We start from the raw sequence: 24768 nt of genomic DNA, 5'->3' as shown, positions 1-24768 counted from the left end.
TTGTCTGTCTGCGTCCACCAGCTCAGCGCCTTGCGCACTGCTGGGTCCAAGGGAAGGCGCACAGCATAATCCTCCGACATCGGAGTCCAGCGCTGCAGCAGAGAGTGTTGTAGTGGTCTCATATGAGCCCTGGCCCAGGGCACTACTTCCATCGTGGCCGTCATAGAGCCCAACAGCTGCACATAGTCCCAAACCCGAAGAGGAGAGGCTACTAGGAACTGGTCCATCTGAGCCTGAAGCTTGACAATCCGATTGTCTGGCAGGAACACTCTGCCCACTTGGGTGTCGAATCGAACTCCCAGATACTCCAGGGACTGAGTTGGGCGCAGCTGGCTTTCCTCCCAGTTGATGATCCACCCCAGGGAGCTCAAAAGAGCAACCACCCGGTTCACAGCTTTGCCGCACTCTGCATAAGAGGGGGCTCGGATCAACCAATCGTCCAGATAAGGATGGACTTGTACTCCTTCCTTCCTCAGGAAGGCCGCGATGACCACCATTACTTTGGAGAAGGTCCGCGGAGCAGTAGCCAACCCGAACAGGAGGGCTCTGAACTGGAAGTGTCGGCCCAGTACTGCAAAACGCAGAAAGCGTTGATGAGGAGGCCAGATGGGAATATGCAAGTACGCTTCCTTGATGTCCAAGGATGCCAGGAACTCTCCTGCCTTCACTGCCGCTATAACAGAGCGGAGGGTCTCCATGCGAAAGTGCCTGATTGACCCCTTTGAGGTCGAGGATAGGCCGTACAGAACCTCCTTTCTTTGGTACCACAAAGTAAATGGAGTAACGTCCCTTGCCAAGCTGATTTTCTGGCACCGGAACGACCGCACCCAGGCAGATCAGATTGTCCAAGGTCTGCTGCACTGCCACAGCTTTGACCGGAGACTTGCAGGGAGAGAGTACAAACCAGTCTCTTAAGGGTCGGCAGAACTCTAGCTTGTAGCCGTCTCTGATGACTTCCAGCAGCCAAGCGTCTGAAGTTATTGTGGTCCACTCGCCCAAAAACGAGGACAGCCGTCCTCCAATCTGCACTGGGGCGTGGACCAAGGCCCCGTCATTGGGTACGAGACCCTAGGGGAGGACCGGAGGGAGCACCTCCGGGACGGCGGTCTCTGCGAAAGGAATGCTGCTTGGGGGAGAAGTTCCTCTTGAAGGAAGAAGGGGCAGAGGAGCCCGACCTGCCCGGGTGGTACCGACGGGCTTCCTGAAACCGTCCTCTGGAGGTACAGGGGCGAGCACTAGCCCGAGCCCTGACCTCTGGTAACTTCTTTCCCTTAGACGTGCCGAGATCGGTCACGATTTTGTCCAGCTCGACCCCAAAGAGCAGCTTGCCTTTAAAAGGCAACTTAGCCAGGCGGGACTTAGAGGCGTGGTCCGCAGACCAATGTTTCAGCCAAAGCCACCGCCGCGCAGAGATTGTCTGAGCCATGCCTTTAGCTGAGGCCCTCAAGACATCATACAGCAAGTCTGCCAAATAGGCTAAGCCCGATTCCAGGGCCAGCCAATCAGCCCTCAAGGAATGATCCGAGGGGGAAGCCCGCTGCACCATAGTCAGGCACGCCCTGGCCACATAGGAGCCGCAAACTGAGGCCTGCAAACTTAAAGCAGCCGCCTCAAAGGACGACCTTAAGGCCGCCTCCAATCTTCTGTCTTGGGCGTCCTTTAGGGCCGTGCCACCTTCCACCGGCAACGCCGTTTTCTTAGTCACCGCAGTGATTAAAGAAACCACGGTAGGCCACAGATAGGCCTCACGTTCACTTTCAGGCAAAGGATAGAGGCGGGACATAGCCCTAGCCACTTTAAGGCTCGCTTCCGGGACATCCCATTGAGCCGAAATTAAGGTGTGCATGGCATCCTGCACGTGGAAGGTTCTATGCGGGCGCTTCGTCCCCAGCATAATGGCAGAGCCAACAGGGGCTGAGTGAGAGACGTCCTCCGGAGAGGAAATCTTCAAAATGCCCATGGCCTGCATTAACAGGTTGGGCAAATCCTCTGAGCTAAAGAGCCGCGCTGCAGAGGGGTCATCCGCTCCATCCGAGCGGGGATCCGTCTCCTCCAAGGAATCCGCAAAGGACCGTTGGGAGAACTCAGATACGCTGCCCTCATCTACATCGGAGGAGACAAAGTCCTCCAAGGCCTGGGAATCAACCCGAGGGCGTTTACCTCCGGGGGCCTCAACCTCTTTACCAGACGAGGGAGCAGGGGCAGCGTTTTGCATAAGGAAGGCCTGATGCAGCAGCAAAACAAACTCGGGGGAGAAACCCCCCATACTGTGCACTTCCGCAGCCTGGGCTACAGCCCTAGACGCACCCTCAACCGGCGCTCGCAAGAGCGGGGGAGAGACATGCTGCGCATCCAAGATGGCGTCCGGCGCGACACTCCGCGAAGGAGCCGCGCGGGAAGAACGGCGCTTAACTTTAGCCGCTTTTGTGCCGTTGCCCAAATTAAAGGCGTTCATGGCATCAATGTCTCCCACCTCAAGGGCGGCCCAAGAAGAAGCCGTCTGAGCCGCGTGGCCGGCCAATATGGCGGAGGCGAGCCGCGGGGGATGGGCGTTTATGGCGGGAAAAACCGCCACACCGGAGGAAGGACCGGGACACTCATCGGTCACGAAACTGTCACCCAACAAGGGCGAATCAGACTTTAAGACCCCCGCATCCCCTCTAGAAGCGCACACGCGATCCGGGGAGCGACTCTTGCGCCCTCGCCCTCTGACGCCATAGGCCTCGTGGAGACCAATCGGGGAACCCCCTGCCCGCTATAAAAGGTAAAAATTACCTGCTTTCCGCTCCGAGCTGTAACGACCTGGTGTCCCAGTGAGTAGCTGCAATAAACGTTTAAATAAACGTCGAAATAAACGCCTTTAAGGACGTTCAAAATTTTTTTTTTTTTTTAAACGGAGCCAGCGGGAGGGGGGAGAAAAGGAGGGACCTGGCGCCACCAGGTTTGCACTTGCTCAAGAAGAGCCCTCAACCCCAGGCACTCAACAAAACCTAAAAATTAGGCTTGGAGGCCTAGCCAGAGCTGCTGCTGTGTGTGACCACCACCTGCTGAGATAGAGAACATACTGGGGAGTTTCCGGCAGCACATGACCACAAATAGGGAGGCAAAGTTTGCTCTCTATCTCCACCTGCTGGTAGATGGACACAACCCACCAGTCTATGGATTGATCAGCATGATGATATGGAAAGAGAATTTTATATTGCAGCTCCTTTTGCATACTTAGATCTGATGACGCTATTAAATAAGCCTGGAGGCCTATGACAGTAGCTCTATAGGCATAAGCTTTTCTATATGGCTCAGGGAATGAAGTATCTTGACACACAGATTCTTACACACGAGTTCATATGCATAGAAGAATTATTTTTCATACATCCAGTTTTTCTACATCTTTAAAAAGGCCAGCCTACAATTTCAGAGCTGTATGAGTGTACAGGAATTTCTAGCTTATTAATGGCTTGCATTTTATTTCATGATGTTTTTGCACTCTTCAATATCAATTTTAGTCTCCTGTAATATTCTTTACTATTCTTTCCTGTCAGTGAGTTTTGATCATCAGTCCTTCTTCCACTACTAAATATTTATATATGACCTCCTGTTCAAATTCCTTATCTTACAGTTAAGGATGTTTTCAGTTTTGCTCAATTTTTTTTCTAAGGAAGGCTGCCTCTCCACATTTGTCTAGACCAAAAGTCATCTTGATGTCATCTGAGAAGCCTTTTACTTCATAGAGCTGTTCTACTACACGCTGGTCACTGGAACTGTAGAGCTTCAAATCATCTACAAACAGTTAAGTGTGATGAAACCTCTGGATCCTTACCATATTTAGGATTAAGGCTAAATCCATAACCCAAACAGTTAATAAGAGTATTGAGTGTATTAAGTGTCATAAAAAAGTGGCGATAGGAGGGCTCCTTAAAATATGCCTTGTTAGATCTTGATGTTAGGAATGACAAACTGTCCATCTGCATACTTAGTACGGTTGGTCACATTTTCATGGTGAACTTGACATACTCTAATCAAGCCAGAGTTTATTTTGTACATTTCAAGGCAATTTATTATTCAAGAATGTGGGATGTTATCAAAGGCTTTCTTATAGTCGATCCATGTTATACTAAGATTTCTGCTCTTCTTAGCACTGGACATGAATGCTTAATTCAGTATTAACTGGACTTTGGCTCCATATGCTGCCTTATTGCCCTTCTGTTATTGGAGTTGATATCATATTCCATCAGCAGCTACTGCAATAGTTTAAAGGCAACAGGTAGACAATTAACGTGTCTATAATATTTGGGAATGTTACTTGATCTCCCTTTGGAAGAAGTGTTCTGCCTGTTATTAGCCAGTTAGATGTTTTCTGACTACTTGAACAATTGATTTTTACAATCTGCCAGTTCTTGGTAGAGTGATAACTGAACCAAAATTGGTCACTCCATCTGGGCCAGGGCTCATCCAGTTTGGGGGTCTTATTAACCTGTTTGCCAACTCTTTTGTGGTTATTCATGCCATGCCATAGCTTTGAAGTTTGACATTTCCAGATTCTCCTGCCTGCAGGATAGCTATACTTCTTCTTGATTGTATTCTATGAGTTCCTCGTATAAGTTTCTCCAGAATGTTTCTGTTTTGGCTTTAGGTGATGGTATTTTCACTAATGTTCTTTCCCAGCAGAAATGTTTTGAGTTCTTTCTAAAAAGTATTTTGATATCACTGTTTTGTTTCTGTATAAAGTTGTATGTGTACACTCAGCTGGTTCACTTAAAACATACGACTTGGATGAATATACATTAGAGGACGATTCTATAACTTGGCACTACGAAGTAGGCACCACAATAGGATGTGCTTAGCACCAACTCTATAACAGCACTCAGGTGTACCTACGCTGTTATAGAATACTAGCACAAAGTTGCATTGGCGTGCCAAAATATAGGCACGCCCACTTACGGCAGCTCAACGGCTGGTGCAACTTGGCAAACCTAAGTGTACCATGCAGTAGTGTTTTATAAGTTGGGTGTGGCGCACTGTGACATACCCATAGTCCGGCCATGCTCTGCCCACGCATACACCCCCTCTGCTTTACAGAACACCACCTAGCACTTATGTGTTTAAATGCCAATTACTGATACCCATGACATGTGTAAGTGCTACTTATTCTATAAACTATGCCTGCCAAGTTATAGAATGAGGGGGATAACCTTTTAGCAACTAGTTTAGCAGTATATCAAGCTATTCTGTCTATATTTGGCTAATTCCTCTCTCAACATTTCTCGACTCGAGGAAAATTTTTAGTTTCTAGGCTGCTAAACAGCAGTTCATTAGGAAATCTGTTTTGCTTTACAGAGTGTCCCTGACAATCTGAACACCCAGTTAGGAAACAGTCCATATCTGCTACCCACTGTTTATGGAAGCTGGAGAATTAGGGGCTAGAGTGCGTAGTTTCTTGAGTGTGTTCACAGCTACATTCAGGTAGATGTTGCGGCTTGAGCTGCGGTCATAAGCAATCTTCTCTTCTGAAAGCGCCTGCAATTAAGGAGCAGAATAGTGTGAGGCACCATCTTCTTACTCTAGTCATGCCCCGGTTTTTGCTGCAGTTTTCTAACAGTGACAGAACAGCTGGATGTGGGCTATGGAAAAATTAGATCTTATGGATAGTGTCCCATCAACCAGCAAATGAAGACAAAGAAACAAAACAGTTGTGTGATTTGCCCCTTAAGGGCTTAGATACTCAAGCCCAGATGCTCAGAAGCAAATTCAGGCGCTAGAGGCCATTAGTGCTGGACTAGCGCCCGCATTTGGTAGCACAGAATGCTCAGAGCCGACGAGCATGTGAACCAAGCTCGCTGGCACACAGCATAATGAACATGCAAATGCACGCTGAGATCGGTCCCTATTCCTCCCCAATTCACAGAGGACAGCGAGCCAAAAAAGGATGCTCCTCCCGCTGCAAACCCTAAGCGGGCTGGCGTAAGAGTGAAGAGGCAGGAGAAGGAGCATAAATTCAAAGGCATTGCTATAACACAGTAATGTTAATATATGGAGAAATTAGGTCTTAACTGCTAATTTTCTTTCCTTCAGTCCCCTGGAACCGGCCCAGTAATGATTGATGGGTTTTGCACACTTTCCAGCAAGTGGAGACTGAGAACTCCGATTCTGACATGACCCTATAATACTCACGGCCCAGCCTTGGTTTGAATCAGTACCTCCCTACCAAAGCCAGAGTAGAAGAAAAAGAAAAGAAAGCCATATCTGTGGCTCCACAGGGTACTAACAGCCACACAGCAAACAAGTAACAAAGGCTGGCTAAAAGCACCACAACAAGGACGTGGAAATTAAGTGCTTGCTTGGTTTTATTTCTGCAGTTGTTCTCTTTAAATTCTTTGGAAATGCAACAACAAACTAGAGCTGAACTTCAAGGTCTCAAAACAACTCTCTCTCCGCTAAGACAACAAAAAAACACAGCAAAAAAGCAGAGAGAAAGATCTGGGCCGGACTGGAGGGACTAAAGGAAAGAAAAGTAGCAAGTAAGACTTCCTTACCATCCCTCCGGACCGGCCCAGCAATGACCGATGGGAAGTACCAGAGCAGTACATTTAAGGGTGGGACCCGTATAACCCTGGGGTAAGCACACGTTCACCAAACACTGTTTCTTGACGGGCTTGAACATCCAACCAGTAGTAACGAACAAAGGTATGAAGGGATGACCAGGTCGCAGCCTTGCAGATGTATAAAGGAGGAACTAAGGACCGCGCCGCCCAAAAAGAGGCCACACCCCTTGTGGAATGAGCTCGGACAGTGAGACTTTAGCATTACAACAATGATCTTTGCAAAATACCCTTTCTTTCTCAGACGAGCCCTTTCAAGAACCATGCCGTAAGACAAAACAGAGCCTGATCCAGCATGAAAAGTGAAACCTGCCCTAGGAGATCTGCCGAGCCCAGCAGTTTCAGAGGGGAGTCTGCCACTAGCCGCATCAGGTCGGCATACCAAGGTCTTCTCGGCCAATCCGGAAAACACAGCAGCCAGACTTATATTTGGAAAAACGTGTTTTGACAGCGCCATACCACTCAGAGAAAAACTGCATTGGCTACCAATCAAAGAACGAACCACGTTCAAAATCTGCACGACTGTTCATAAAATCATTTACGGTGAGGCACATGGATACATGACAGACCTCATTGACCTGCCAACCAGAAATACCACTAAATCTACATGATCGTACCTAAACCTCCACTACCCAAGCAACAAAGGACTCAATATAAATCCACCTATGCATCCAGCTTTTCCTACTTAAGCGCACAACTATGGAACGCACTGCCAAAAATAGTAAAAACTTTGCCAGATCACCTTAATTTCCGGAAGTCACTAAAAACGGTTCTGTTCAAAAGAGCATACCCCACTGACCCAACATAAAAATACATGGACACATGCGACACAATGCAACCAAAGAACGTAAAGGACATTATCTACTACTACTTATCATTTCTATAGTGCTACTAGACGTACGCAGCGCTGTACCTGACCCTTCCTCCCCCCACTTTCTAAATTCCCCCAATTTACACCTATCTTACATGTACCTTACCACAACATCACCTTGTATTCATTCGTACCGTGTATTCAGACCGGAATCGGCTAACGCCGTTAATGGCAATATGTAAGCCACATTGAGCCTGCAAAAAGGTGGGAAAATGTGGGATACAAATGCAACAAATAAAAATAAATAAATAAGCTACAAATAAACCTAGCCCCCGGTGCCTCACGATTCACTTAATGACATGGCCTAGTAGAGGCCAAGGAGAAAACACAAAGAGAAAGGTCTCAGGCCATGCCTGAATGATGAAGCACACCGTCGTGATATTTTGATGTGTCGTTTTGAGATCCATCATCAGGACACCCCAACAGCACACTATGCAGTCATAGGCCCCCAGATTCAGGGCCCACTCTCCTGGGTCCAGAGTCTGACAACTGAGAAAGTTAGCCTGCACATTTAGTGCCCTGGTCACATGAGCTGAAGACATACCTAAGAGATGACCCTCTGCCCAACTCATAAGGAGCACAGTTTCCTTTGCCAGCTGGCAAAGGAAAGAGAGCAGAACTGGCTTCAACCAGCAAACTAAGGCAGAGACCCTGTTTGACTTTTTTTTTCTAAGGTAAAAGAAAGTGGCTGTCTCCCCTCAGCTCTCAAACACCATTTCTCTCGAAGGGGTGAGGCACAAAGTCCTACGACGGACTACAGAGGGTGGAAGGGGGAGGGACTTGGCCACCCGAGTGTAGCACCCATGAGGCAGTAGAGAACCCCCACGGGCCTCAGTCTCCGCCAGCAAGCTAACCCCTGATGGAGCAGAGATCGGCCAGTTTCTCTTTTTTTTTTTTTTGCCTGTATGAAGATAAGAAGAAAGGAGCAGAATCCAAAAAGCAAGAAGAAAATACTAAGACTGAAGGGCTCACCACAACAACCACCTGCTGGAGACTGAGAATACTGATTGAAACTGAGGCTGGGCACGAGTATTATAGGCTCACGTCGGAATGGGAGTTCTCAGCCTCCACCTGCTGGAAGGCGTGCACAACCCATCAGTCATTGCTGGGCCAGTCCGGAGGGATGCTAAGGAAATGCATATTTAGACATGAGAGAAAAAATATGCATATGATTTCATTATAGTGCTGTACAATTTTCTTATGCCTCTACTGTAATCTGCAAACTTGTGCACAGTAAGCGGTTCTAACTTGAAAGATTTCTTTTCTATGCCACTATGTAAGAAAACATAAGCAACCTTGATTTAAAAAAAACTTAAAGCTCTTACTGGAAATCTACATTCAGTGGATAGTGCATTGGGGCATAAATGCAGAGGCATCGCTATAACACAGAAAACCTCTCCGCGAAATAGTGAGAGGTTATACCTTCCAGTCAAGTGTAAGAAACCGACACCTCTTCCTTCTCCTTCCCTACTCCCCCTCTGGCGTTCTGGGTATGCACGTAAGAGCTCTGCCAGACACTATCCTCCCACCAAACTCTCTAATGCTCAATGCTATTAGTGCGCCTATATTTGTAACTCATTAGCATTGAGCATTAGGGAGTCGTTCAGGGGCGCTGTTCCGGCACTATTTCTCCGGCGCTATTCAGTACAAAACAATGGATGATGCTCTATCCTTTTATAATTCCTCCTCTCCACATGAGTTGTAATACTTAACGTATCCCTGGGAATATATGTTGAACTTAAGCACTGGAACCTTAATGCTTGCAGAATTTCAAAAGTGGGTTCTAGCAGACCCAGCACATAGGAAAGTCAATGAGAGTTAAATAAGACCAATGTGAATCTTTAGCAGTGACTCAACCAACCCAGGGATATCTGCAAGAGCCGGGAAGGCAAAAGTGGTTGCCATTCCTTTGCTTTTCCCAGGTTGGAGGTGGAACAGCACAACAAACCTGACCTACTCTTTCAAGTAGAAAAAACTATTCCACTAGTAGCCAGTTTACCAACTTTGTGTCGGGAAACGTTCTGCAATCTGCCACTGAGAAACAATGTCACCAAACATACAGGGTGAGCAACAGAGCACAAACTATGCTTGGTGCACTCAGAGACTGTTCAGCTCCTCCAAACATTACTAGTGTTATTGAAGTTGTGTTTTCTGGAGTGGAGAAGCAGCCTAATGTTTAATGCAGCAGCCTGAGATCCAGGGGAACCAGCTTCAATTCCCACTGCAGCTCCTTGTCACTCTGGGCAAGTCACTTAACCCTCCATTGCCCCAAGTGCAAAATAGGTACCTGTATGCAATACGTAAGTCTTCAATTGTAACCACAGAAAAATGGTATATGAAATCCTATCCCCTTTCCCTTTAAGGCTCACAGACTAATTTGCGCATAAGGAAATGAAGAGCTAAGCGACCTGCCCAAGACCACAAAGAGCCACAGCAGGACATGAACCGGGCTCCCCTGGTCCACTACTGCCACCATTAGCCCACTCTTCCACTTTAAGGCTGCTAAAGGAAGGAGCAGATAGCAACTAAGACAGCGAAAACAAATAACGTAGTGACTGCACTTCTAACTAGTCCAAAACAGACTCTAGCAAAGAAAACCAACATGCAGTGACAATTCCCCAGTACAGATGGAACAGCTGCAAATACCTCAGAAACTGAGACATGCACAACACTAAGTTCTCAACAAGGCTCCAGTACTGAGCTGTACAGTACTTGCCATTTTGGATTGCGACAGACAACTCTGTATGCAAGCTTTTGTAAGGTGAAACACTGTGCGTCGCCCTCAGAGGCCGACTTGGCATCTCGGAGATCAGCTTGATGTCCCCACTCCATGTCAGAGCAATACTGAAAAGAAAGCCTGAAATAAGCCACAATGGCCGATACGTTTGTAGTTTTGCTTGTTGAAAAACAACATGGAAAAAAAATCAATGCTTGGGTCGATTCTTGCATGCCTGAAAAACCTGTGTGTTTCAGCTTGCCACCGCTCCTGTGACAGAGTCTGATTCTAGCAGGATGAGGCAGAGGTAGCCATGCTTAAAAAGACAAAAGCACTCAGACAAGAGACACTGAGGAAGAAAAACTATCTGTGGCTTAGTAAGAACCTGACCCTATTGTTCAGTACTTGTTGTGAGAAATCTCCGATTCCTAAATTGGAAGAGGTGAGCCCTTGCAAGCCATGAACTGCCTTGCTGTCTTTCATTCATACCTAGAATGGGAGCAGCGGACCTGGTCTCTCTTTTACAGGATACTAATAACCACCCCAAAGATTCACCTATGCTATGATTTGCTGACCCTGAATTGCTAAAACAACCTAATCAATGCATCTCTGAAGACTATCCAGCAGTTCCTGGCATTCCAACAGCCCAACACAGAGCTGGAAAAAGAGAGAATGCTTAACTACAACTGCCACAAACAGCTCACTTGCACAAGTTAAAAAAGTAAGTTTAAATTATACTTGTGGTTTCCCATAGGTCAAGTCTTCAGCAGTAACAGCAAGAGGTTGTGTTGGGCCATGGAGAGACTCAGAGCCACCTTGAGTATTCCTGTCTGGCAGTTGAAATGATCAGTGGGATTTGAACCAGCCACCTCTGGATTACAAGACCGGTGCTCTAACTTGGTCACAGCTCCACTTTATGGTGTTCATTTCCAAAAGCTTCTACTGTGTTTAAATTTATAAATGTATGTAAACCACCTCAACTCATATATGAAACAGGTGGTATATCAAATCAATAAACGATCTCAGCTCATGTAGGCATTCCGCAATGAGACTGAAGAGCCCCCTGTGCTCAGCCAGTATTCAGACTAATATCAGGTCCAGGATTCTGCATCCCATTGCCACTTCTTCAAATCTCAAAAAGGTATCTCAACCACAAGAAAAAAAAAAAAAAAACACTCCTCCTGGGGCACAGGGAGAGTCAGAGGGAAGGGACCTGAAGCCTTCCAAGGTAAAATTATGTATCATACCTGATAATTTTCTTTCCATTAATCATAGCTGATCAATCCATAGACTGGTGGGTTGTGTCCATCTACCAGCAGGTGGAGATAGAGAGCAATCCTTTTGCCTCCCTATATGTGGTCATGTGCTGCCGGAAACTCCTCAGTATGTCGATATCCAAGCTCCATCCGCAGGACTCAGCACTTAGAGAATTACACCCACAAAGGGACACTATGCCCAGCTCACCACCGCCGAAACGGGGGAGGGGAATTAACCCAGCTCATCCCCACACAAGTGGGGGAGGGGAATCCGTCCAGCTCATCCCCGCGGAGCGGGGGAGGGACACCACCCCGCCAATGCGGGGGAATCTGGCTTATCCTGCAACCGCAACCGCGGGAGGAGCTGACTGACCCTAACACCGCCGAAGCAGGAGGGGTACAAAGCTGCCCTACAGCCGCACGAAGCGGGAGGGAGCGCCGGCAGAATTTATGTCTCAATCCAGCCCCGTAAAACGGAGGTGAGAGGAATGCAGCAGCTCACTGTAACACAAACTCGTCTCAACTCTTGAAGAATCCAATTGAAAAAACTTGAACACAAAGTCCTCCTGAACAGGAACTGAAGACTAAACTTGAATCTGAAATGCAACCAGAATATAAACAGTACAGATATCTGGGAGGGGCTATGGATTGATCAGCTATGATTAATGGAAAGAAAATTATCAGGTATGATACATAATTTTACCTTCCATATCATCATGCTGATCAATCCATAGACTGGTGGGATGTACCGAAGCAGTACTCACCCAGGGCGGGACATTGAAATCCCTGACCGCAACACTGAAGCTCCAAACCGGGCCTCCGCCCGAGCAGCCACAGTCAAGCAGTAATGCCTGGAGAAGGTATGGGCCGATGCCCAAGTTGCCGCCTTGCAAATCTTTTCCAAGGAGACGGACCCGGCCTCTGCCATCGAGGCCGCCTGAGCTCTAGTGGAGTGAGCCTTCAGCTGGATAGGCGGCACCTTCCCGGCGGCCACATAAGCCACTGCAATGGCTTCCTTGACCCATCTTGCCACTGTAGGCTTAGCAGCCTGCAGACCCTTACAAGGACCTGCAAACAGGACAAACAGATGATCCGATTTCCGGAAATCATTGGTCACTTCCAAGTATCTGATGATGACTCGTCTCACATCCAGATATTTGAGAGCAGAGTATTCCTCTGGGTAGTCCTCCCTACGAAAGGAAGGGAAACAGAGCTGCTGATTCACATGGAAGCGAGAAACAATCTTGGGCAGGAAGGAAGGCACTGTGCGAATAGTCACTCCTGCCTCAGTGAACTGCAGAAAAGGCTCTCGACATGAGAGTGCCTGGAGCTCGGAAACTCTTCTGGCTGAAGTGATAGCCACCAAAAGACTGCTTTCAACGTCAGGTCTTTCAGAGATGCCCTCGACAAGGGTTCAAAAGGCGGCTTCTGCAAGGCTCTTAGCACCAGGTTGAGATTCCACGCAGGCACCACTGAGTGCAGAGGAGGGCGCAGGTGATTAACTCCCTTGAGAAAACGTACCACATCTGGCTGCGAATCCAGGGAAGCACTCTTCAGGCGGCCCCTGAAGCAAGCCAGAGCCGCTACCTGGACTTTAAGGGAACTGAGCGAGAGGCCTTTCTCCAGATCTTCTTGCAGGAACGCCAGCACTGAAGAAATTGGAGCAGTGAAGGGAGAAAGTGAGCCTGCTTCACACCACGCTGCAAAGGTATGCCAAACCCTGGCGTAAGCAGTAGAAGTAGAGCGCTTCCTCGCTCTCAGCATAGTGGCGATGACCTTGTCTGAGAAGCCCTTCTTCCTCAGACGCTGCCGCTCAATAGCCAGGCTGTAAGACCAAAGGGGGAGGGATCCTCCATCACCACGGGACCCTGATGCAACAGGCCCTGCTCCACTGGCAGCCGCAGAGGGTCGTCCACTGAGAGCCTGATCAAGTCCGCATACCAGGGACGTCTGGCCCAGTCCGGACCCACCAGGATTATCCGGCCTGGATGCTTTGCCACCCGGTCTAGTACCCTGCCCAACATGGGCCAGGGCGGGAATACATAGAGAAGCTCTTGTGTCGGCCACTGTTGGAGAAGAGCATCTACTCCCAGAGATCGAGGATCCCGTCCTCTGCTGAAAAAGCGCGGCACTTGGCAATTGGCCGATGACGCCATCAGATCTAGGCTCGGCTGGCCCCAGCGCTTCGTGATGTCCAAGAACGCCTGAGCCGATAACTGCCACTCTCCGGGATCCAAGGTATGGCGACTGAGAAAGTCCGCCTTGACATTCATGACTCTGGCAATGTGGGCAGCTGACAGCTGTTCCAGGTTCGCTTCCGCCCACTGGCATAGATTCATGGCTTCCTTGGCTAGAGGGGCGCTCTTGGTACCTCCCTGGCGGTTGACATAGGCCACAGCCGTGGCATTGTCCGACAGGACCCGTACTGGTTTCAACGCCAGTACTGGGAGGAACTCCAAAAGCGCCAACCGAATGGCTCTGAGTTCCAGGAGGTTGATAGACCACTTTGCCTCTGCAGGAGACCAGAGCCCCTGCGCTGTCCTTCCCAAGCAGTGGGCTCCCCAGCCGGTCAAAGAGGCGTCCGTCGTGACGACAATCCACTCCGGGGTCACAAGAGGCATCCCTGCAGACAACTTGTCTGTCTTCAGCCACCAGCTCAGCGCCTTGCGCACTGCTGGGTCCAAGGGAAGGCGCACAGCATAATCCTCCGACACCAGAGTCCAGCGCTGCAGCAGAGAGTGTTGTAGTGGTCTCATATGAGCCCTGGCCCAGGGCACTACTTCCATCGTGGCCGTCATAGAGCCCAACAGCTGCACATAGTCCCAAGCCCGAAGCGGAGAGGCTACTAGGAACTGGTCCACCTGAGCCTGAAGTTTGACAATCCGATTGTCCGGCAGGAACACTCTGCCCACTTGTGTGTCGAATCAAACTCCCAGATACTCCAGGGACTGAGTCGGGCGCAGCTGGCTTTTCTCCCAGTTGATGATCCACCCCAGGGAGCTCAAAAGAGCAATCACCCGGTCCACAGCTTTGCCGCACTCTGCATAAGAGGGGGCTCGGATCAACCAGTCGTCCAGATAAGGATGGACTTGTACTCCTTCCTTTCGCAGGAAGGCCGCAATGACCACCATTACTTTGGAGAAGGTCCGCGGAGCAGTAGCCAACCCGAACGGGAGGGCTCTGAACTGGAAGTGTCAGCCCAGGACTGCAAAACGCAGAAAGCGTTGATGAGGAGGCCAGATGGGAATATGCAAGTACGCTTCCTTGATGTCCAAGGATGCCAGGAACTCCCCTGCCTTCACTGCCGCTATAACAGAGCGTTGAGTCTCCATGCGAAAGTGCCGAACTTTCAAGGCCCGATTGACCCCTTTGAGGTCGAGGATAGGCCATACAGAACCTCCTTTCTTTGGTACCACAAAGTAAATGGAGTAACGTCCCTTGCCAAGCTGATTTTCTGGCACCGGAACGACCGCACCCAGGCGGATCAGATTGTCCAAGGTCTGCTGCACTGCCACAGCTTTGACCGGAGACTTGCAGGGAGAGAGTACAAACCAGTCTCTTAAGGGTCGGCAGAACTCTAGCTTGTAGCCGTCTCTGATGACTTCCAGCACCCAAGCGTCTGAAGTTACCCTGGTCCACTCGCCCAGAAATGAGGACAGGCGTCCTCCAATCTGCACTGGGCCATGGACCAGGACCCGTCATTGGGTACGAGACCCTGGGGGAGGACCGGAGGGCGCACCTCCGGGACGGCGGTCTCTGCAAAAGGAATGCTGCTTGGGGGAGAAATTCCTCTTGAAGGAAGAGGGGGCAGAGGAGCCCGACTTGCCCGGGCGGTACCGACGGGCTTCCTGAAACCGTCCTCTGGAGATACCGGGAAGAGCACTGGCCCGAGCCCTGACCTCTGGTAACCTCTTGCCCTTAGACGTGCCGAGATCGGTCACAATTTTGTCCAGCTCGACCCCAAAGAGCAGCTTGCCTTTAAAAGGCAACTTAGCCAGGCGGGACTTAGAGGCGTGGTCAGCAGACCAATGTTTCAGCCAAAGCCACCGCCGCACAGAGACTGTCTGAGCCATACCTTTAGCCGAGGCTCTCAAGACATCATACAGTAAGTCTGCCAAATAAGCCAAGCCCGATTCCAGGGCCGGCCAATCAGCCCTCAAGGAAGGATCCGAGGGGGAAGCCCGCTGCACAATCGTGAGGCACGCCCTGGCCACATAGGAGCCGCAAACTGAGGCCTGCAAACTTAAGGCAGCCACCTCGAAGGACGACCTTAAGGCCGCCTCCAATCTTCTGTCTTGGGCTTCCTTTAGGGCCGTGCCACCTTCCACCGGCAACGCCGTTTTCTTAGTCACCGCAGTGATTAAAGAATCCACGGTAGGCCAAAGAAAGGCCTCCCGTTCACTTTCAGGCAAAGGATAGAGGCGGGACATAGCCCTAGCCACTTTGAGGCTCGCTTCCGGGACATCCCATTGAGCCGAAATTAAGGTGTGCATGGCATCATGCACGTGGCAGGTTCTAGGCGGGCGCTTCGTCCCCAGCATAATGGCGGAGCCAACAGGGGCTGAGGGAGAGACGTCCTCTGGAGAGGAAATCTTCAAAATGCTCATGGCCTGCACTAACAGGTTGGGCAAATCCTCTGAGCGAAAGATCTGCGCTGCAGAGGGGTCATCCGCTCCATCCGAGCGGGAATCCGTCTCCTCCAAGGAATCCCCAAAGGACCGTTGGGAGAACTCAGATACGCTGCCCTCATCTACATCAGAGGAAACAGAGTCCTCTAAGGCCTGGGAATCCACCCGAGGGCGTTTACTTCCGGGGGCCTCAACCCCTTTATCGGACAAGGGAGAAGGGGCAGCGTTTTGCATAAGGAAGGCCTGATGCAGCAGCAAAATAAACTCGGGGGAGAAACCCCCCAGACTGTGCACTTCAGCAGCCTGGGCCACAGCCCTAGACGCACCCTCAACCGGCGCTCGCAAGAGCAGGGGAGAAACATGCTGCGCATCCAAGATGGCGTCTGGCGCGACACTCTGCGAAGGAGCCGCGCGGGAAGAACGGCGCTTAACTTTAGCCGCTTTTTTGCCGTCGCCCAAATCAAGGGCGGCCATGGCATTAACGTCTCCCAGCTCAAGGGCGGCCCAAGAAGAAGGCGTCCGAGCAGAGTGGCCGGCCAAGATGGCGGAGGCGAGCAGCGGGGGATGGGCGTTTATGGCGGGAAAAACCGCCGCACCGGAGGAAGACCCGGGACACTGACCGGCCTCCAAACTGACACCCAACAAGGGCGAATCAGACTTTAAGACCCCCGCATCCCCGCTAGAAGCGCACACGCGGTCCGGGGAGCGATTCTTCGCGCCCTCGCCCTCCGACGCCATAGGCCACGTGGAGATCGATCGGGGAACCCCCTGCCCGCTATAAAAAGGTAAAAATTACCTGCTTCTCGCTCCGAGCTGTAACGACCTGGTGTCCCAGTGAGTAGCTGCAATAAACGTTTAAATAAACGTCGAAATAAACGCCTTTAAGGACGTCCAAAATTTTTTTTTTTTTTTTAACGGAGCCAGCGGGAGGGGGAAGAAAAGGAGGGACCTGGCGCCACCAGGTTTGCACTTGCTCAAGAAGAGCCCTCAACCCCAGGTACTCAACAAAACCTAAAAATTAGGCTTGGAGACCTAGCCAGAGCTGCTGCTGTGTGTGACCACCACCTGCTGAGATAGAGAACATACTGAGGAGTTTCCGGCAGCACATGACCACATATAGGGAGGCAAAAGGATTGCTCTCTATCTCCACCTGCTGGTAGATGGACACAACCCACCAGTCTATGGATTGATCAGCATGATGATATGGAAGAATTCCCCAACATCAAATCCAGCTTTTTCTTTATGCTGAAAAGCAGCTTAGCTTAATTGAACCAGTGGGAATCGGTTGAGGAGCATATGTGGTTTATGCAGCCCAGGTCTGCATGAAGTACCTTCACCATTAGCTGGAGACAGAGAAATATCAAGTATCTAAGCCTGTACAGTACTCTTACAAGGCGAATCACACAAAAGTAATTTTGTTTCTCTGCTCCATCCACTGCTCGACAAATGCTCCACCCATAGGTTTTGGGCTGGCCTGGTAAGAGACTAAGGGAAAATCTTTATACAAAGTACTGTATAATCAATTTCCCCATAACCTATACCTGTGAATCATAGTAAAGGATGCTGGAACACTCCTGACTACTGGCACCTTGGAAGCACCAAAGGGAAACGATGAAAACAAAATTTCAAAAATATACATCAATCAAAAATAAAAATGGAGGAAAAAAAGCAGGCATGTACAAAGCAGAATTATGATTAATTAGTTAATTTTGCGCCCCTTTTACTTAGCTGCGGTAAAAGCCGTGTTTTTGATGCGCGCTGAGGCCCCTCTTTTACCACAGTGGGTAAAAGGCTGTCATTTATTTTCTAAGAAATGGCCATGCAGTAAGTGAACCACTTGCCGCATGGTCATTTCAAAGGGGGGGGGGGGGGGGGGGGGGGGAAGCACTTACCACCACCCACTGAGGTGGCGGTAAGGGTTCCCACGCTAACCCAGCGGTAACTGGGCAGTGAGTGGCACAGCCCGATTACCACCGGGTAAACACCAGCACTACAAACAATATATATATATTTTTGCAGCACCAGAAATGGTGCGCACTGGGGGTGGAAACTTAATGCTATGCTGCTGCGGTGGAAGTTCCAGATTAGCAAGCGGTAAGCCCACATCGGGCTTACCGCCGCTTAGTAAAAGACCCCCTTAATGATTTTCTCAAAAAGGATATACCAAGTGCTATATAAAATTGATGCAAAATCCTGAGTTTTTCCATTCAAACTGGACTTCTTGGTTTCTGCAAGGTTTTATCCACTCACTCTCCCTCATTGGGTCGTTACTAGTGGAAGAGATACAGACCTTATCACAGGCTTCCTGTGAAGAGGAGCAAAACTTCAGGCATTCATCAATAAATAGGTTGAGGTACCGCTGGCGGACATTGGTGGGGACTTTGGCACCAAACTCGGTAGGGATGATGGGCCTCTTTAAGCTAGTACTCTGGAATATACAGAAGACAGAAATAGAGAAACTGACTTTTCAACTTTAAATATTTTTCATAAAATTAAAACAAACAGGAAACTTCTGCAGTCATAGTATCCTGTTACCGTTATTGAATCATATTTTGTATACCTTGTAAATGTACTCCCACCTCGCCTTACTATGAAGTCAGTGAAAATTACTACAAAAGATTAGTATCATAAGGTCCAAATGGCTTATATATGATACAACTGCATTGCAACAGTCAAAAACATTATAGTAATCATGGTACTTTCCCAGTATTTCCAACCTATCCCTGTACCCTACTACCCCCTCCCCTTCTGCCCCTTCCTATTCCTGGCTGGAATTAGTCAAAGTGTCGCCTCTAGATACTACAATCCAGAGAAAGAGGAGGAAGGTCTGTACTCTTATAACCTCCCTTCTGTGTGGCAGCCACTCAGATCTGGTATACCACCCTTCACCTCTCCTCCCCTTACCCAACTCCTATAATTTCCTACATAGGTCTCAAGGGCATTTTGCTGGTTGAAATCTATCTATTGCCTTCTTATCCCTGCTGAGGGCATTCCTCTGATAGTCTCTCCATCATAATGTTTACTATGTAACTTTGTGTTCTCAAAGACAAATCCTGAATATAAGGGTCCCAGACTAAAAAACATTTTCTCTTCCTAGGGGTAGATTTGGCTAATAGTTGTTCCCACCTCATCAAGACATGCAAATTTCTTCTCCACTGCCAATATGATGGGAGTTAACTGTCTACCCAGTGCTTCAAAATAGTTTTCATACATGGCTAAGAGAAATAAGAAACCGCTCTGTCTTCTAAGTCTTGACGCGAAAAAAGCCTTTGACCGGGTTCACTGGCCCTTTATGCATAAGGTCTTGGAAACCATGAGGTTTGGGGTACAATTTAGGAGGTGGATTCAGGCCTTTTATGAATCCCCAAGGGCCTGTGTCCGGGTCAACGGTGGTAATTCTGAGATGTTCACGTTGTACAGAGGTACCAGACAGGGGTGCCCTTTGTCACCCCTGTTGTTCGCTATGGTGATGGAGCCCTTTGCGGCTCATGTGCGCCTGGATCCTAATATCTCGGGAGTCAGAATAGCAAACAGAATCCACAAAATGGCCCTTTTCGCGGATGACGAATTGCTGTTGATATCTCAGCCTCTAGACACCTTTCCACATCTTGAGAGCATAATAGAGGACTACTCTGCAGTTTAGGGATTCAAAGTTAACATGGCAAAATCAGAGGCTTTGAATGTGACACTCCCAGAGGACGTGGTGGAATCCCTAAAGATCTCCTCTTCCTTCCGATGGGCTCATAAACAAATCAGGTACTTAGGGGTTAACTTGACTGGGGAGTTCTCGGAACTCTTTAATGCTAACTATAAAGGTTTAGGCAAAACTATTGGGGAGGATCTAGAGCGATGGGGAGATTTGGGAGTCTCATGGTTTGGAAGAATAGCTATTCTCAAAATGAACATACTACCCCGCCTGCTGTACCTTTTTCAGGTGCTGCCTGTGATGATGCCCAGGCGATTTATAGCTTCTCTGCGGTTCGTCTGGGCAGGAAAGCATCCAAGGTTAGCAAGGGCCCTGTTATATAAGGAACGGAAGAGAGGGGGGCTGGGGGTACCCAATCTCGCCTGGTATTACAGGGCAGCACAAGGGAAAGCTGCCCTTGAATGGCACCAAGATTATCCGGATCGACAGTGGGTGCATATAGAACAACATTCCATAGGTGAGATACCGCTGAATGCACTCATGTGGCTACCGAAGCCTTTTAGAATCCTGGAGGAGCGAGCCTGTCCCTCCATAGCGGTGACACTTTACTACTGGGACAGTTTATTCCCTAAGAGATAATGCATCCTCACCCGTGGCACTCCTATAGCTTTTAATCCTTTATTTTTACCAGGTACTACAAAGGGGACATTTACTAAATGGTATGAGGTAGGGGTGCGAAACTGGGGTCAAATGTTTGATGGGGACTCACTGTTGTCTTTTAATGCATTGAAGGACAGGTACCTGGGGATAGAGGGGGGTGAATTTGCATACTGTCAATTAGCACACTTCCTTCAGACTAAAGCGGTGATGCAATGTCAAACAGAGTTAGAAGAGATATGTGAGAAGTTTTCTTCCTCTCGTGGCCTGATCAGTCACCTATACCTCACCATAAGTAAACAATCACCTTGTCGTGGTGAGCATAGGCAAAGCTGGGAAAGGGAACTGGGTGTGAGCTTGGGAGAACCTGAATGGGAGAGAATAGAAAGAAGTGCAGTGGGGGTATCGACTCATGTTCCCATGCAGGAGAACGCAGTGAAAGTACTATATAGTTGGTATCTTACACCTGCCCGTTTGCAGAGGATGTTTCTGTTGGCCCCGGGTATGTGTTGGAGGAAGTGCAGACATAAAGGCACAATGGGGCACATATGGTGGGGTTGTGTCAAAATCCGTGCATTCTGGAGGGCGGTCCACTTTAGGCTGCAGAAATGGCTGGGAAGTACAATTCCATGGACCCTGTGTTTCTGTTCTCCACCCCGATTGCAGGTCTAGCAACATGTAAACAGACACTGGTGAAACACGTGGTGGGATCGGCAAGGGTGGTTGTGGCTTCTCACTGGCGGCGCGAGGGGGTTCCCCCGATAGTAAAATGGCTTAACTGTGGTATGTGCGCGAAATGGAGAGATTAATGGCTGAGCGCAATCATCAGATGGGAAAATGGAAGTCTGGGAAAATGTCCCCTCTGAAGCTCTGTCAGTTTAGAATGTATGTTGAGAGCGTGAGATGACTGCCAGTGGCCAGCTGTGTCCTTTAGGAGGGAGGGCGGGTAGAGGGGGGGAGGAAGGAGTGGGGGGGGGGGAATGTTTGAATCAAAAATTTTACAAAAAATTTGAAGCTCTGTGATGTTAATCATTGAAGGTTGAAACTGTTGATTATTGCAACACTGGAAGTATTAGTAGACTATTTGTAATAGCAATAGAACAGTACCTTTTTTTTTTTTTTTTTTTTTGCTGCTTGTGCAATGTATTCCATGTTATGTTTCGTTGGATAATAAAGACTTCTTACAAATAAGAAAAAATAGTTTTCATACCCAACAGACATGCCTTCCTCACAAATAAATGCTCTCCTTTCCTCTGTAGCACATCAAAAGAGAGGGATCCAAAAAGGGCAAAACACAAAACAGAGAAGAAAAAGCACCTTTATTAAAATGACCTGACACAGCCCATGTTTCAGCTTTTAGCCTGTGTCAGGGGTCTGTTTCAAAAAAAGTTCCAGCTCAAAGTCCCAAAATAGTAAGACTACCAGAGTCTTGTATACCTGGCACCACCCTTCAACAGTTAAAGCCTTCATATGAACATGTAGAACTATTTACTTTGTGCGCCATATTCTTCTTGGAGATGGTTATTTGTTGCTGGTAGTTTGCACGACAAAATGCATCACATGAAGTCCACATTCCCTTTCGAGGCCTATTGTGTTTTTCCCTCTCCTTTCCTCTGTAGTCCTAATGTCTCCCCCATGCTCAAGATAATCCCCTCAGGAGTTGACTACTTCCCATCCCACTAGTTTCATTAAGTAGCTACTTGAGGTCACGTGACGTCATGAGCTGAGCTAGCAGCGTGGTGCCTCAGCTCCAAGACCCTCATCCCGTAAACAGCCTAATACACCAGGGAGAAGTCCTTCAAAATTCGCTGAGTTAATTAGTAACAGCGTATGGAAAAATACATCACGAAATCGCCAACAGCAATGACCCAGCGGCTGGCCAATAAAGGAAAAAACAAGGCGAGCAGCGCAGAGGGCAAGATGGCGGAGGTAGGCCTCGAAGCGGCGGTGCCGAGTTTCACGGAGCAGCAGCTCTCCCAGTTGACCGGCGCAATTACGAGCGCTTGGGCTCTGAAATGGACAGCGCTAAATGATAAATTAGATAATCTACAAATGGCAATGGACGGTCTGGGCACTCGAACAAGTGACTTAGAAACGCGAGTCTCCGCAATCGAAGACGATACACGCAGCTATGGACCCGATTTGCGAAATTTACAGCAACAGCTGAGAGAACAAGGGTTAAAAATCGAGGATTTGGAGAGCAGATCACGAAGGAACAATGTGCGCATTGTAGGGCTTACTGAACAATTGCCGGAGCGCAACCTAGAGCCATGGCTGGAGGCTTGGTTGACAAAGGAATTGGCCCTAACAGATTCGGCGGGGCCGTTGGTGATTGAGCGCGCACACCGCGTGGGAAGGAAGCTGGAGATAAATGCTAAGCCCAGGGTAGTAGTGGCAAAAATCTTAAACTACAAACATAAGCTTGAAATTCTCCAGGGCTTTAAGATACGGAGAGACTCATTGAAATATGGAGGACAGAATATACTGATTTTTCAGGATTACACCCAAGCAGTACAGGAGCAGAGAAGAAGATTCCATCCTATCTGTTCAAAGCTGGCAGCAAAAAAGATAAAGTTTGCTCTGCAATATCCCGCGAAACTACGGGTGCAAGTGCAAGATCGCTGGCAGACCTTTCAAACAGCAACAGAAGCGGAGAAAAAGCTTAATGAACACCACATGTTGGCAGAGTCCTGACTGTTAATAGGCCTCAATGGTGGAATTGAGAAAAGCTGTTTAATACCTGGTCTCTACTTGTTGCTGATGGAGAGCGGGGACTGGAGGGCGGCAAGGAGCACAGATACCAGCAGAGAGTTACAAAAAGAATCGGTTGGATTTGTTTGGAAAATTTTAGAGTTTTTGGGTTAACCACTGGTTTATATTAACTATTAGTTTTGATCTACTTTTAAGTGTCATAAGTGCGGAGCAGAACTTTATATTTAATCTGTTCAGGACTGGTGGATGAAGGGGAGGAAATTGCAACATCATGGCTGGCAAAATAATGAATGAAAAAATCAAGATAACTGGCAGCCCTCTTAAATGTTTGGGGCAGTAGAGAGTAAGCTTAATGTAAACAACATGCTGGTGGTGTGAAGCAATACATGTTCCTCTATGAGGGAACAGGAAAAAACTTCCCACCAACGGACTGGCCAGTTGCTGAAGAGATAAACTCGAGATTGGATGTTTGTATATATGATTATCATTAACAGTGCAATGCTAACAAGATGACATGTTCTAAATGGTTAAAATTGTTTACCGGGTTTACAAAATGCACCTGTTGCTATGAAAGGGTTTAAGAAAATTTAATAATACTTAATAATATCTAAAGGTTATAGCATTGCAGGAGTTGAGAGATGGTGTCTGCCCGCCCTGATGTAGGTTCTTAGGGTGCCGGGGAGAACGGGAGAAATGTTAAAAATGTTTCTTTTGGCAAATACATATCTGTGGGAGTTCATTTGCAGAATATAATCTGCATAACAAGTGAAATGGAGTAGATGGTGAGAGAAGGTGTGGATCACTAATTTGGCTCAAGAAGAAGGAGGTATATCACCTAAGAATAGTATTGGCTGGTTGGGTGCGGGATGGGGGGGAGGCGTTAATAGTGACTAAGATCTCGCAGAGGGATAGTAGGGGAACGAAGGGGAGTTTGGGTGGGATGCTTCGGGGTGGGACGGGAAGGGGGTTGGGAGGGATGGTTAGAAAATGTGCGCCAGACAGGAAGAATAAGATTGAATTTTATGCAAAAGCAAATTATTATGAAGTGTGTGCTAGTGAGGATTTTGAGATCTTACATGGGGGGGACCGGAGGCTGGGCTGGTTCTTCCTGGACATGATGTTAAGTAAATGGGGTTAATTATTATTACCTGTAGGAAACATGGTTAAGATAACTACGTGGAACGTGGGGGGTATTCACTCCCCCATAAAAAGATCTAAAATACTGCAGTATTTACAACGTATTAAGGCAGATATTGTGTTTCTGCAGGAAACGCATCTGTCGGAGAATGAACATGCTAAATTAGCAAAATGGTGGGTGGGGGAGTGTGTGGCTTCATCGGCAGTGGGCCGCAAAAGAGGAGTGGCCATTTTAATCAGAAAAAGGGTGGCAATGCAAATTAATAACATCGTGAAAGACCCAGAAGGACGCTTTATTTTCTGCCAGGCGACAATAAACAGACAGCAGTTACTCCTGGGAAGTATATATGCCCCAAACCAGCTTGACCTAAAATTTTATAAGAACTTAGTAGCGATTTTATCTAAAGTAGAATCTATACCTTTGGTGTTAGGGGGAGATTTTAATATGGCTTGGAATCCTCAGTTGGACAAATCTAATCCCCCGTCAGGGCAAGGGCCAATGAAGGGGAGGGGACTGCCAGATTTCTGTTCAATACTTGACCTTATAGA

General features: G+C 48.3%; 1 protein-coding gene across 1 annotated transcript in view; it reads right to left on the bottom strand.

Annotated features, from left to right (window-relative positions):
* Nucleotides 1-24768, bottom strand: part of REXO1 (RNA exonuclease 1 homolog) — a 222883-nt gene that overhangs the window by 75913 nt on the left and 122202 nt on the right. The window contains exons 6-7 of the mRNA XM_030220016.1: nt 18358-18495; nt 5391-5514 (exon numbers count right to left, since the gene is read on the bottom strand). Of these exons, the coding sequence (XP_030075876.1) occupies nt 5391-5514; nt 18358-18495 (262 nt within the window). The remainder of the gene's footprint in view (nt 1-5390; nt 5515-18357; nt 18496-24768) is intronic.

The sequence above is a fragment of the Microcaecilia unicolor genome, chromosome 11, assembly GCF_901765095.1.
Source record: "Microcaecilia unicolor chromosome 11, aMicUni1.1, whole genome shotgun sequence".
Taxonomy (NCBI): domain Eukaryota; kingdom Metazoa; phylum Chordata; class Amphibia; order Gymnophiona; family Siphonopidae; genus Microcaecilia; species Microcaecilia unicolor.
The sequence above is the reverse complement of the archived record's forward strand: the minus strand, read 5'-3'. Positions and strand labels throughout refer to the sequence as shown.